The following is a 14411-nucleotide window of genomic DNA, read 5'->3' as shown; positions in this document are numbered from 1 at the left end:
ACTTTGCTGCTAGTAACTCACAGGTGACTCTACACAACCCCCCAGTGAATAGAGGCATACAATTATCAAAAAGACCTAGTTAAACACAATGGCTGTGCTTCAAATAGGTAGAATAATTATTTCTATTCCATGTGATGATATTTTGACTGAGAAAATGTTCAAATTATTCACACTGCAGTTATTTGAAGCTCTAAGCTCTAAGAACACTGATTCCAAAATCTGAAATAATGAGGGCTGAGAAGTGTTAAAATAATGGAAAAAAATGTAAACTTTTTTTTAATACAGAGTCATCATCTTGGCAGATAATGCATGGTTTAGTAAGCACTTCCCACCAAATACAAAATTATTATTATGACTAAGACTGTAAAATAAATATTCTGTAAAATTATTTTCATTAGAATATACAAAGTTCCTTTCCCTTGCAGAAGTAATACAGTGCCACCATAAAAAGCAATGTTTTTTTTCTCCACCACCTTTTAACTCATGACATGGTTTCACTAGTCTGCTAATATTGCTTGTAAAACATAAAGGTAAATTCACAATCATCCCACCATCACCAGCTATAAACTTTGACTTTCTCTAGAGGTTAGGGAATATCATCTTTTTCCCTGAAGGCTAGGGAATATCATCTTTAATGCACCATTAGGTGTGAATAAATCTCCTTCAACAGCTAAGCAGTGACTTAGAAAATGAGTAATACAATTGTTTCAGGCTCTGTGTCCTCATAAGTCAAAGTTTTCATTTAGTTTCCTAAAATAAGAAAGAGAGAATTCCCCAAAAAGGCTGTTTTTCCACACATAATTACGAACAGAACACGCTACTATGGCTACACATCTCCCACACACATGCACGGCTCCTGCACCATCACTGAAAGTGGAAAAGACTTTACCTGAGGAGAAAAAGGATGAATATTCTTATACAGGCAGGGGACAATATCTGATGTCTTGCACAGTCTTCACTACATTTATTTTCACTAAGCACAACAACTCTCTTTGCATTGAACAACAGCCTTTTTTCCAGAAGGCAGCAGCAGCATCATCAGTTTGGGACTGAGAAGTCACATGTTTTCTGTCCCTGTTTGTCAAACCTTTGCTGTCCATAACGTGCAAAGTCCCACACAAAACCTGGAGCACAGTCAGACCACACAGGATATTATTGCCAGGATCTTACCAACCAGGGACCTGAAAACCCTGAGGAATTCCTTAAATCTTAATGCACAGTAACTGTGCAGGAAAAGTCACAGATGTAAGAATAGATGGAGGAGACAAGCCCAGTGCAACATGCTGTGAGATGAACCACCTGCACTGCACCTCCACTTCCAGCCCTAAATGCAGCAGGACTGAGCAGCTCCTGATGTGACAGATGCTGGGATTGCAACCTTGTGTCTTAATCAAAGTGAAAAGGACACCATTCCCCAGTAATAACTTCAACAAGTCTTTGCCTTAAGTCAAAATGAAAGATGAAATTATTGTCAGAGACTGTCTGCAATAACCTTTTTGTTCACTGCCTGAAGTACAATTCTCACATGTGAGATAGGGAGAAAGCATCAGACAGGACTGCTAATGAAATTAACAGCTAAACAATTAGCTGACAGGAAAGTTGCTTAAGTGAAACTGTATCTACTGCTGGAGGCTGCAGGACTTTGCCCACAGCTGAACTGACTGCTATCAACTCTGTTTGAAAGATGCTTTTTCCATGCCTTTGACCAACATAATTCAAGATTCAAGTTGAATGTTAATGTTTCCAGGACACTGAGCTCCATCACCATTTTCATTTTTTTGTCTTGTCTTCCTGACTTGCTAGGCAAACATGATTTTACCACTCAAGCAACCTCAGATCTTGGTCACATAACTGAACCGCCAGATTAATCAGACTTTGCATTTTCTGTAGCCATGTAGTGAGATTTGTCAAGGATCCTAAGGATTTCAAGAAGTTATTTTTCTCACTATCCCAACCACTGCATATGAGCATGAATAACCCCTTGTAATTCCAGTTCATTAGCAGCAAACAATTATTCCTGACCAAAACCAACACAAATCAATGTCTGCCTTTTGCCTCTGTGTGGGATTCACATTCTCTGAACCTGAGAGAAGCAGAGGAAAGAACTATCAAAACAATTCTTGTCTAATTCACTGCTCCTGTGTTGTACCAAAGTGGAATGCAATATGGAGACTGTTTACCCAAAGAAATGGTGTTTTGTTTCCTTGGCATATCAGGGCCAAGCACGTGTCCAAACTGTCATTCAGCAGACAGTCAAAGATTCTGGGCAGTTAAGTGCTTGTGCAGATTCAGTTTAAATGTAGTGTAATATAGTATAAAATAATATAGTAATAAGTATAATAAAGTATAATTAGCCTTCTTATATCCATAAAGTCAGATGTGCCATTCCTCCCTGCATCCGTGGCGTGATTTTACTCTGCCTCTGCAGTCTGAGGAAATGGATGTGAACGAAAAGGGGAATTTGAGTCCTGTGTAAGAACAACTTAGTTAAAAGTTCTATAGATTGTGTGGAGAAACACCTCATTCTCCACACCCTGTTGCAATGTGATGTCACAGTGAGATGTCATGGTTTGCCTCATACCCCGGGTTTCTCCCTGAAGATTCCTTCCCCAGGCATGTCAATCACTCTCCTGTCCACATCCTGACCCCTGCCCAGCACTGTCTGTCAATCCTGGCATTCCAGAAGGGCATTGAGTGATTGGCAGAATTCAAAAGATGCCTCCACCCTTGGGGGACGTTGGGCCATCCAGGTGTCCTTTGTCCTCTGAGACCTCCCATTCTGTACCTTGTGGGTGATCCCCATAATTTTTCCCTCCCCCTCTTCCCTGGGTAAAAGGGCAAGCAAATCATGTGGTTCAGAAAGTTCTGTTGAAGCTGCTGCTAGATTCAGAGGCCTGTGGGCCAGAATAAAGCTCTGGATCGAAACCGTCCAGCAGAACCAACTCCTTTCCTTCACCATCGCCTTAAAGCTTCTCCAACAGAGGGAAACCTGATCTCCTGCATGCCTGTACTTGCCTCCAAGTGCTCAGCTGTAACACCCAGCCAGCCAAAAGTGTCTCTGGGGTAAAACACCAGATCTGTCACTTTTTGGCTCAGCACCAAGGGCCAGACAAGCTCAGGCACGTCCCACCCAGCTATCTTGGTAATTATTCCAATAACACCCAGCTGATACTCACATCAAACTCATTCAAAGCAGCAGCAAGCTCTCCTATGCCAGTGTGGCCCTTGTTCTCATCAGTGGGTGAGGTGGCCTGGGCAGCGTTGGAGATGCCAGCAATGGCCTCCTGCACCTGCTTGAAGACGTAGTCCCTGTTGGCCCTCGTGGCCGCCACGTCGGGGTGGCGCAGGAAGGCCTGCGAGGCCGTGTACAACATGGTGGCGTTCTTCTTCAGAGCCCCGCGCGCCGCGGCCATCTCGTCCCTGCAGTGAGGATCCTTCAGCTCCTGCATGAGAGCACACAGCTTTTAGAGTTGGAAATTAAAGGTTGGAATTGTGTTAGAATGCATTGCCTTGAGCATCCGGACATGGACACCTTGCAGCGGTTTGGCAGAGATGGAATCCATGGCAGAACTGAGCATAAATCACTGAAAGAATTCTCCTCCTGCCCAAGGAAGTCCTCCTGTGTCACTACAGCTGTTACATTCTGCTCTCAATATCTTACCTAAGAGTCACTTCTCTTTTGCAAAAACCCATTAGAAATATACATAAAACATTCAAAATTACTCTTCCCAAACTGGATTCTTTCTGCTGATTCCATAATGGCAGCACTCCTGTTGCAGCAAGTGCCTTGTTTTTCTAATTACTACACCCATGTCCTTTATAAAATTATCATAAGGTAGATCTTTAAAAAAAATCAAATTAGAAGTATTACATAAATGAACACCACAGAATCATAGGAATTAACAGGTAAATCGCAAGAAATGGAAAAGAGCTTCGAGATCATCCAGTCTCACCTATGACCTAATACCATATGGTTTTATTTCTTAAAAACCTACTAAATATGCCTCTCAATATTTCTATTTTGGTTCCCTTCATATTTTGCTCTATTGCTCATAAAATTTAGAATTTTTTTTTTATTTAGAATATGACAGATACTTTCTTTTGTTGCCTCTGACAACAAGAATCAGATACCGCACAATATGTTATCATTATTATTATTCCCTGATTTTTTTCAGTTATAGTGTATATCATGTTGTTCTTGAAAGCCTCACAAACATTAAGACAGTCCTCATAATTCATTAGAAACAAAAAAAATATTATTACTTCTACTTTAAAACTATGAACAAACCAGTCTGGAGAGCTGAATAGTTTATTTATCTCCACACATGGAATCCATTGCCAACACTGAAAAAGGACCCAGATATTCTGGATTTAAAGGTTCTACCCACTGATTAATTTCAACCACATGCAGCTGACAGGTAACATTCTTCAGAGAGAATTGTTGGCATATTCTTGGGTCTTCAATGAGAACTTAAGTGACACAGACATCCATTAACTTTCACATTTTCCTCTTTTTCCCATATTTGCAGCTCTATTTCCACAGGGGAAGTGTCTGAATGTACTGAAGAGCATTCTCCACATTTTCATTTATTTGCCTTAGTCAGATGGTTTGCTTTCTGCAGTTCTGCAAGGAGCAGGGAGATGAGCTTGATGATCCTTACAGGTCTCTGCTAACTTGAGATATTCAATGATTCAATTTCAGTATAACTCTAAAAAGACTATTTTTCATAAAAAAGCCCCACAATCATGATTCAGAAGAAAATTGTCATTACTGCAATTCAGAAAATAAGGTAAATAGGTGGATGAATATGGAAAGCCAGCTTTCCAAATCCAGCGTTCAATGCAGTACAAAGATGGCACATTCTTGAATTACTGGTGGTATTCAAATATAATTGAAGTTGGAAAGACCTTATACAACTCTACAGAGTCTTGAAAAGAGCAGGGTTCAGGGGAAAGCTATCTTTATTGCAAAGTTGTACAATAACCAGCCTTGAATAAATGTTATCATGACTTTCTGGTCTCTTTTTCAGCTGCCTTAGCAATGAATAAATGGATAAATGAATAATTTTTTAAAAAATCTGGAAATTATTAATAATGGTTTTAAGCACAAAGTAGATTTCTGTTCCTCCTGAACTTGAATTATACTGAACTAGCAAAGAGCTTGTGCTTTACCAGCTGTAAGAGTGACCTGAAATCTGCATAGGTTAGAATTAAATGGGAATAATCATCAAATTAAAACTATCCTAAACCTCCTGAATCACTTCCCTTTTCACCCTTCAATCTGTTATTAATTGAGGCCTCTTGGAAGGTACTTTTAAAGAAATGGCACTTCTAAAAAACATCATCACATTCAAAACTAATCAGTGTAATTAAATTATAGGCCATGACATAGCAATTAGTGGTTCACTGTACATTTTAAACCAGACTTGGACATAAACCAGGAGAACTTCAGAGCGAAGATGGACTTTTCCAGCCACTCCTGTACTCACCTGTTGTCGCCTTGCAGCGACATAGTTCAGTTTAACCATTTCCTTCCCAAATTCCTTAAAGCGATTTGCTAAATCTTGCTCATTGGTTGCATTTTTCACAGCTTCTAGTGCCTCCTCTACCTACAACACAATAAATCAGCTCTGTCAGCATTTGAATCCACTCTTTGACAAAGTCTGTGACTGTTCCACCCAATACTCTGTCTTACATGCACCAATTTAGGTTTCACATCCATCACTGTACAGAAGCTTTATGAGAGTCCCATGAACTTTAATTAGGTTTTTAATAGAGCAGCTGTCACTCTGCATTACTGTCCATTTACTGTGCTTTGGGATCATGTAAAGATAATGCCAAAGATATCACTGTTTGATTTCCCCACCCACACTTATCTGATCAAATATTTAATATCTGTGGGGTTCAAAACAAATACATGAGTATGTTCTTAATGTGCATTGTGGGAAAACAAAGAAAGTTATCACTTCTGGACAAGAAATATTTAAAACGGAAATTCAAACATACCATTAAGGTTTGAATTTACCCTGATAAATCCAAAACACTATCTTTGTGAATCAAATGATAGCTTCAACCCAGAATATTTGCATTATTTCTTTTTTCCTCAGCTGTGAGCTTGCTTTCTTTAGTTATTTAACACTGAGAAAAGAATCTACCCAAAAACCCACACCTGCACTCATGCAGTCATGCTGTAGCTAACAGGCAAAATTATAAAACCCTAGTTACACCAACAAGTTGATCCACCAAATGTATTGTGAACCTTTATCTTATGCAAAGCAAGAAAAATATCTGAAGGGATAAAATGCTCTTTTCATGCAATAAGTAAAGGAAGCATTAATGTGACTAGATGGAAATTCAAAGTTGTACTTCTCTTCCTTGCAAGATAAAAATGCAATTCCAAGCAAAAACATTGAGAACTGAAAAGATGTTACTGATGCTTTTTGCTAAAAGCTTTTGTTCAGCTAAAAGCTGCAGTTCATAAGACCATGCATAACAAGTTTTCCCCTCAAAAGGCAAGGGCTTATTGGCATGGGGAAATAGAGGGGTTTGAAGCCCTCCAGACACTGCTGGGAATTGATAAATTCAGCAGTAGCTGGTGTCTAACAGCTTAGAAAGACACAATTATGTGCAGAACCTGTCTTTTTATTGCTTGAGTTGCTCTGTGTTTTCCTACCACTGAGAGAGTATATTTTCATTTTGAGCTTTTATCTACTTACTGCAGATTTACAAGTTACAGGGCAGCAGAGTAGCAAACTCATACATTTCTATTGGAAAATGCATCATTCAGGAACATAAATTCATAGCTATTATGCTGGAAATTATAAACCAAGTTCTGCCAATTTACAAGCTACAATCTTATTTGGAATCCAAGTTCTCTCTTCTTTTACTCGTAAGGAGAACAGTTTTAAAAAAATGAGCTGACTGCCTTACCATTAACACAAATTGCAAAAGCATCAATGTATTAAATAACTTGCTCTTGCAGAACTTCTTGCAAAATATACCCATTTTCCATTTTTATCAGGAAACATTTACATTAAAATACCTGAAAGTTTCATCTTTATTATGTTTGTAATGCCAAGCACAGGCATGACAAAGTGAAATACATTTTTCTAAGTCCTGATCCATATTAAATAGAAATCCTGAACATTTTGTCTGAGATTCTACTCTGATAATCAGATCTCAAAGGATGCTGATTGTACTCCATCATATCAGTCAGACCACAGATTCCAAAATGAAAAAATCAGTTATGAGAAATACTAGAAAGGACAGGAGCACAAGATCCTTTTAATGATATTTTTATTATTTCAATTTCTTTTTTACAAATTCATACTGGAGCAAATTCTCCATCCTTGAGACAACACTCAACTTCAACTGATCTGTTCCTCTGATTAACTAGCCTGGAGTTAATTACAATAGATCTATAATCCTCTGTGTGCATGACCACATACTATAATGGTACATGGTTTTTTAATGTGTTACAAAAGCTTCTGCAATAACCACTATTTCTAATTTTAGCAGTATAAAAGATATGCAATGGCCAAGAGTCCTTCCAGAAAGCACCTGCATATATTCCCTCTAAAAAACTAATTAAAATGCACCTTTCCTGGGAAGCCTTTGACATGCTTTCAGAAAAAACTGATTACAGCACAATTCAGCATAAATCAGGCTTCATTACTCTGACATGCAGAATTATTTTAGTTCATTAATTTTATGGGTAACTTACACAAGTCTTTGAAGGTTACCTCTGAGTCAATAGAATAGCTTTTCTCCATCAATTTTGTATAGGATAACCATTTTTTCCTCTAGTAATTCATTTGTCTAAAAGCAGTTAGCACTTTAAAGTGGTAAAATAGGGATATTTACATGTTCAATCCTCAGAAATAAATTATCCTTTTTAACATGAAAATAAAAGTGACAATTAAGGTTGAATGTTGAATTTTGTGAAAAGAACCAGAGATGATTCTACAAAAACTGAATTTGTAATACTATTAGATAAATGCAGAGATTACAAATCACACTGACAGAAAAAGGCCTTGTAAATCTGGGGTGCAAACTGTGCAAGTAAATACAGCCACTTACAAACCAGCACTGGGCATTTGTATTTTACACAACAGAGTACTCTGCTGCAAAAGAAATCTCAGATGGGAGAACAGAATTTCTAATTGCCCATGAAAGAGCTTGAATACAAATTTTCATCATAATGTTCAGAAAAAACCTGTTGTTTATGATATTCAAGTGTTGGTCTTGCTAGGAAAGGACAATTTGAATTACAGTTACATGGAGCAGTATAGAGAGGAAAAATTTAAAGCATACTGGAGAGAGACACTGCTTACATTGCACATAAGCAGAGCCATGTGCTCACAATTCTGAGAGCAGCATTTTATCCACTAAAGCAGAGCTCACTAGAACTTGTGCTGAAAAATCGGCCTCTTTCCTTATGAAAACTGTTTTCCAGCTATTCAGGTTATCTGCACACTTTGCAAGTTGAAGGGTTCTGTTTTTCCAGAACATGAGATTGTTGAACAGTTAAACTGTCAAAAAGACAAATTAAAAAAAAAAAGGAAAAAAACAACTTTTTGAACAATTGCTAAAAAGAAGCAACCCTCCATCTCCTCTGTTAAACTCACACATGGACTCTGCAGGCTTTAAATATTCTGTATATGATTTTCTGAACAATTTTATTTTGTTTCAGAGGTTTTTGATGATTTGTTTCTGCAATAAAAATGTAACAGTGCAACAGCTAGGGACGGTGGAAAAATGCATTTCCTACTTTCAACTGAAAACGTTTTTAATACTCCTGTATAAAAATGTGAATGGTAGCAGCCAAAAGAGAATATAAATCTGGTAATCATTAATTCCTCTTTAATCCTTAATTACACAGTTGTACTATTGTCTCTCTCCAAATTAAACATTCGATCTGTAGATATATTCAGAAGTTACAAAGAGAAAAAAAGAAGAGTAGATAACTATAGTACCCAAACTGTGCCAGAAAGTCAAAATAGTGGGAAAGTATGTGGGAAAAGATGTGAGAGGAGCAAATGCTTCAGTACAGGTCAGAGAGCTGTTTAACAGCAGAATAAGTCCAGTCACTGAAAACAGCTCACAAATTTTGCTTTAAGTGTTCAAATATTAATGAATGAGACTAATGCAGAAATGTGTTAACTCCTACCTCTGATCAGCACTTCAAGAGAACCAAGCAGAGAGTAAGGAATATGGACAATCACCTTCCTAAGTGATTTATCCCGTTTTTCCATGCCCAAAGCACACAAACCCAAGAGAGAAGGTGAAAAACACCTACGATTTTGAGGTGCGAGAGGAGCCTCATGACATCGGCCATGTCAGCCAGGATGAGCAGGCGGGTGACGGCCGAGAGCAGGGCGCGGGCAGCGCGCACCATGGTGCCCCTCTTCACCGAGGAGCAGGGGTCGTCCGCGAACTCCGACGAGGCGATGCGCATCGTCTCTCCTGGGAGAGGAACGCAGACAGCGCCCGGGTTAGTGTTCAGCCTCGTGGGTTTTATTTTTCTACAAAGTAGATAAACTAAGTGCTGCTGGGAAAAAAAAAATCAGAGAACCACAAAACCGTTGGATTGGAAGGGGACTTAAAGCCCATTCAGATCCACTCCAGGGAGACCTTCCGCTGTCCCAGGGCAATCCAAGCCCCTCTAACTTATCCTTGGACTTTTCCAAGAATCCAGGGGCAGCCACAGCTTCCCTGAGCAACCTTTCCAGGGCCTCCCTGTTGCCATTATAGTGCAAGAGTTCTATTGTCATGACATTGCAAGGGTTCCATATTGCACCTCCTTGATGTTTCTTGCAGTCAGCTCCTCCAGGCACTGACTCCTCCTCATCCTCACAGCAGCCACTGACTCCAGTTCCCCTCAGCCACCCAATGCACCCTATTATAGCCAATCCACTCTTCTGATTGGCTACAGCTGTGGCCTGTTCAAATCAGGCCTGTTCCCAGTCTCTAACAATTGACTCAGCTGCAACTCCTTAATAGGGTAAGATTACTTTCTATACTACCTTTGATTTCTTATATTGTATCCCCCTACACCTCCCCACCCTCACAGGCAAGAATTCCTTCTCAATATCCCATCTAACCCTGCACCTGGTAGTTGAAGCCATTCCACTCCATGCTGTGTCTCAAGTCCCTCTCCAGATCTCCTGGAGTCCCTTTAGGCACTGGAAGGTCTCTCTCAAGCCTCCTCTTTTCCAGACTCTTTTCCCCACCTCTCCCAGCCTGGCTATGATTCACAGATTTTATATTAACCCAATATTTGCTGTAGTTAAAAAAAAAATCCAGTTCGTCTCCAGTGCAGAATCTCAAAAAGAAAGTACTCCTAATGTCCTAATGTGAAATCAAAGCATATTTACATTGCTTTTAAGACTATTACAACAAAATTAAAAAAAATCCCATAAGGCAAAACTTCCCATAAGACAATGCAAATAGTGGGGGAGAGATTTGAGACAGCCACAGTGATTAATTCCCATCAGCACAATTTTCCTTATTATATTTACCACTAGGACTGTGTTTTCAAATTATAATTTTCAAGCAGAGTATCTTGGATGATAAGCTGATAATATAAAATTTTAAAATACAATTCAAGTAGTTTATTTCTAAAGCTATATATTCCTCTTAGCTTTCCATAGGGTTGGCAAAACTCTCTACAAACTTCTTAAGAGTCAATTAACAAATAATCATTGCTAGATAAAAGGAGAACAAACTAAATTTCTAAACATACTTAAATGCTATATTGCTCAGCATCACAGAGCTGAAATTCAAGGTAAAAAAGAAAAAGTATCCGAAGGAGGACCACAGTTTGCTGTTCCTACCTTCCCATGCATTTTTCCTGTGTGCCAAAAATCACTGAAACTAGGAGCAAGGAACTCTGATGCCACAAAGATTTTTTTCTAACACATACTTTAATTCAAACAGTTGTTTGAAAATTTATTCACAACTTTTGGCTGAGAGTGTGCTAAAAATTGGGAATAAAACTTCACTGTTATTGTTATTATTATGAGTGAGTGACTCAAATATTTCATATAAGAAGAGATATTGAGAGTGACCACAGAACAGTTGAGAGCCCAGAATGTGAGCAAGGCTTGGATGTGAATTTCCTAACTGGGAATTTGATCCCAGTGCAGGACTGGCTTCATCTAACCCAAGTAACATTGTAAGGCATCATCTTCTCTCCAATTATTTATGGAGGGAAACCAACAATCCCAGAGTAAATCAAGAGTTTGCTCCAAAATGCACTCTTGGAGCATACTGAGCTGATTGAACCCAAGGGGACACAACCACAGGAAATCCCAGCAAGGTTTTTCCCTTATTTAAGTTCTAAGTAGGATTCAGATGAGATGGAAGTGATTCCAAGCATCCAGCAACAAAACCCCTCTAAGTGAAATTTTAGAGAAATCCAAGCTGAAGTGGCAGCCAAAGCAAGCTTTTGATTTTTGAATCAGAAGCCTGAAAATTGTTTAACTTCCATTTTGGTACTGAAGAGATTTTATCGTTTTCTGCCAAATTAGAAGTGTGCAGCTTCCGATAAATATTTATATTGGACTATGACAGAAAGAAGTAATATTTGATAATTGGCCAGTGGCACCAGGAAAGCAAGAAGAAAATTTTTCTTCTTAGATTTGAATATCTAAGGAGATATCCCTTGCAAAAAGATTTAAAAATCAACACTCAATGGCAGAGGGAAAATGCACAGAAGGTCAAATGGAAATAGAAACAAACAAAACCAAAAAACCTTAGAAGAACATGGATTAGATGGTTAGTCTTAGCTCACATTAGGTGAAATAAAACTCCAAAATAATGAAGTAAAAATTGTTAAATAGACATAATCAAATAAGCAAACCAAAAAAGTACAAAAGTTCACAGCAGGTTGTTTAAAACTTAACAAAATCTCATAGTTCATAATTTAGAAACTAATAACCAAAGAAACTAGCAGTTATGGGGAGGAAGGCTCATCTCTCTCAGTGCCAATTAACATATTTTAATCCTTTTACAGCACTGGTATCAAACTACTCTTAGGCTAAAGGTATCAGTGGAGCTTCAGCTAGGCCAATTATTCTTTAGAGAAACATTTTTATCTGGAAAAAGTCAACCCTCCATTTAGTTATCCATTTCTTTCCAAATGCATTTCAAGTTGTTCTGTAATCTATATTAAATTACTTTTAGTGAAAATTGGGTCGACACAAGAAACACAGACATCTGAAGCCATCAGGTCTGCTTCCTTGCCACTGCAGTCAGTCAAGTGATAATATAATTAATAATAATCTTAATATGATAATAGCTACACTCATAAATTTATCAAGCTTCCATCTTAGAAACAGCTCAGACACTCAACCCCAATTAATCCCATATGAAGAAACTCACTCCAAAATGAACTCCAGGATCTGACAGGTTCCTTTCATTAGAGACACTTTAATGCCACACTGCCTGTATTTGTAGATAATGTAAATCCATTTCTTCTCATGACCCATGTGTCCTTCAGTTTCACTGTGTTCTTCTTCCACTCTTGTCCCTACTGTCCCTTTTTGGCTTTGTCATTTTTGTGAGGAGTCCTGACAGACTAAAGGCAGTACTTCAGTTCCGTCTAATTGCACACAGTATCATTTCTATCATCATTACAGTAGCCCCATGAAACAATTCTGCTTTTGGAGTACAGATGATAAGAATTGCAGATTTTTAGGACCTCTTGCAGCTATGAGAAATACTCATGGAATCCCAGAATATCCTGGGATGGAATTATAGGGATCACTGAGTGCAGCTCCTGGCCCTACACAGGACACCCCAACAATCCCACCATGTCCCCAGAGCTTAACAACTGCAAACATCTATCAACAGATGATTGCAAAGGCCACCAAAAAAAGCTACTGGAATTTCATGAGCAGACTTAAGGCAAAACATCTACCTGAGAGAAAAGCATTAAACAAGGATTTCAATGGTTAATAGACAGAGGAGATATTTTTTTGCAAAGCCTTGAAGTGTATTAAGAGACAGAAGATGGGCACTGAGTAGCAATGCAGAGAATAGCTGTGATCAGTAGGGGATGCTGACAATACACCAAACACCTGGAAATAATTACCAGAACAATGACAAATTGATTGGATGCACCACTCCTGAGCAGTTCCCAAATGGAAGAAGTTAATAAAGCTACAGCCTAATTAATCCATTTCTTTCAGATTTCTCCTTTTGTTCTACATGTCCATGATTCAAAAGACAGAACAACTGATCCATGACATAACGGAAGTATTTTAGAGTGCTCTCCTTGTAATTAGAGCAAATGCATTGTTATGAAGCTATTATAAATTATAATAATATATAGATTGAAACTGAGTAGCAGATTCCACACAAGAGTGAGAATTATACTAAATGATAATATGATAAATTTGAACAACCTATTATTGTTAATAAGGTGTATTTAAATCATGTAAGCAGGTTTTAATCCTTTCAAAATGGATGTTGTCTTAAGAAACAAAAGCAAACCCTTCAGGATGCAAAGATCTGCAATTTTATCCCCCTTGGATGTGTCTAGAAATTCACCAAATAGAGTAGGATCACTCACTTTCCATGCTAGTATATAGATGAACAGTCAAATTTTAGGAATGATGACCTTAACCTGGTCCTGGATGGTGGGTTACTCACTGTCTATATTCCTCCTACCTTATTAATCACATTTATTATTTACCACATCTCTTAAAACATGGTATTTTGTTTACAGTATTTTAAAAACCATTCTCCATAATCGAATATGTTAATTTCAGTATTAACCTCTGATAACCTTCGATATTATCAGAATGTGGGTGGGAAATGTTTTGGAGACCACAGTAATCCTGCATACTTATTAAATACAAACATGCATTAAAAAGTCTATTCAGAATTCTAAAAGCCTTACACAAATGGCTGTTTAGTCTTCCTTTTCCTTAAAACCTTTTTCCTAAATCTTTACAACTGTGTCCCCTAAACTCATGTCCTCTTCCACTTGCAGCTGGGACTTTGTTCTCCATCTGTGAGAGGATGACCACTGTTCTCATCGTTTTAACGGATTTCAAGGCCAGAACAGGCAATGTCTGATCAAGCCCAAACTTTTCCTGTCACATTTCAGCTCCTGGAGCTGTCTCCCTCTGGAACTGATTGTACAGACAATCCAGTTCACTTGCATTTGACTCGCTCTACATTTGATATTTAGACAGAGCGATGGAAGATGAATCACTCTGAATTTTAAAGCACAATGGATGGATATCCTTAAATCTAGTAGGTATTTTAGATTCAATGTTCTCTCTTAGATCCAAGAACACACCACATCATTCACTTCATGGACCATTAAGATATGTAATTTTAATTAACCCAACTACATCTTTCCTGAGGGACTGAAAATAGCAAGAATACAGAACTTTGAG

General features: G+C 38.3%; 1 protein-coding gene across 4 annotated transcripts in view; it reads right to left on the bottom strand.

Annotated features, from left to right (window-relative positions):
* CTNNA2 (catenin alpha 2) overlaps positions 1-14411 on the bottom strand; it is a 483346-nt gene that overhangs the window by 354382 nt on the left and 114553 nt on the right. For all 4 annotated transcript variants that reach the window (XM_058803073.1, XM_058803075.1, XM_058803076.1 and 1 more), the window contains exons 4-6: positions 9299-9465; positions 5490-5609; positions 3177-3443 (exon numbers count right to left, since the gene is read on the bottom strand). In XM_058803073.1, the coding sequence (XP_058659056.1) occupies positions 3177-3443; positions 5490-5609; positions 9299-9465 (554 nt within the window). The remainder of the gene's footprint in view (positions 1-3176; positions 3444-5489; positions 5610-9298; positions 9466-14411) is intronic.

The sequence above is a fragment of the Ammospiza caudacuta genome, chromosome 4, assembly GCF_027887145.1.
Source record: "Ammospiza caudacuta isolate bAmmCau1 chromosome 4, bAmmCau1.pri, whole genome shotgun sequence".
NCBI classification, from domain to species: domain Eukaryota; kingdom Metazoa; phylum Chordata; class Aves; order Passeriformes; family Passerellidae; genus Ammospiza; species Ammospiza caudacuta.
This window is presented reverse-complemented; position numbering and strand designations above follow the sequence as displayed.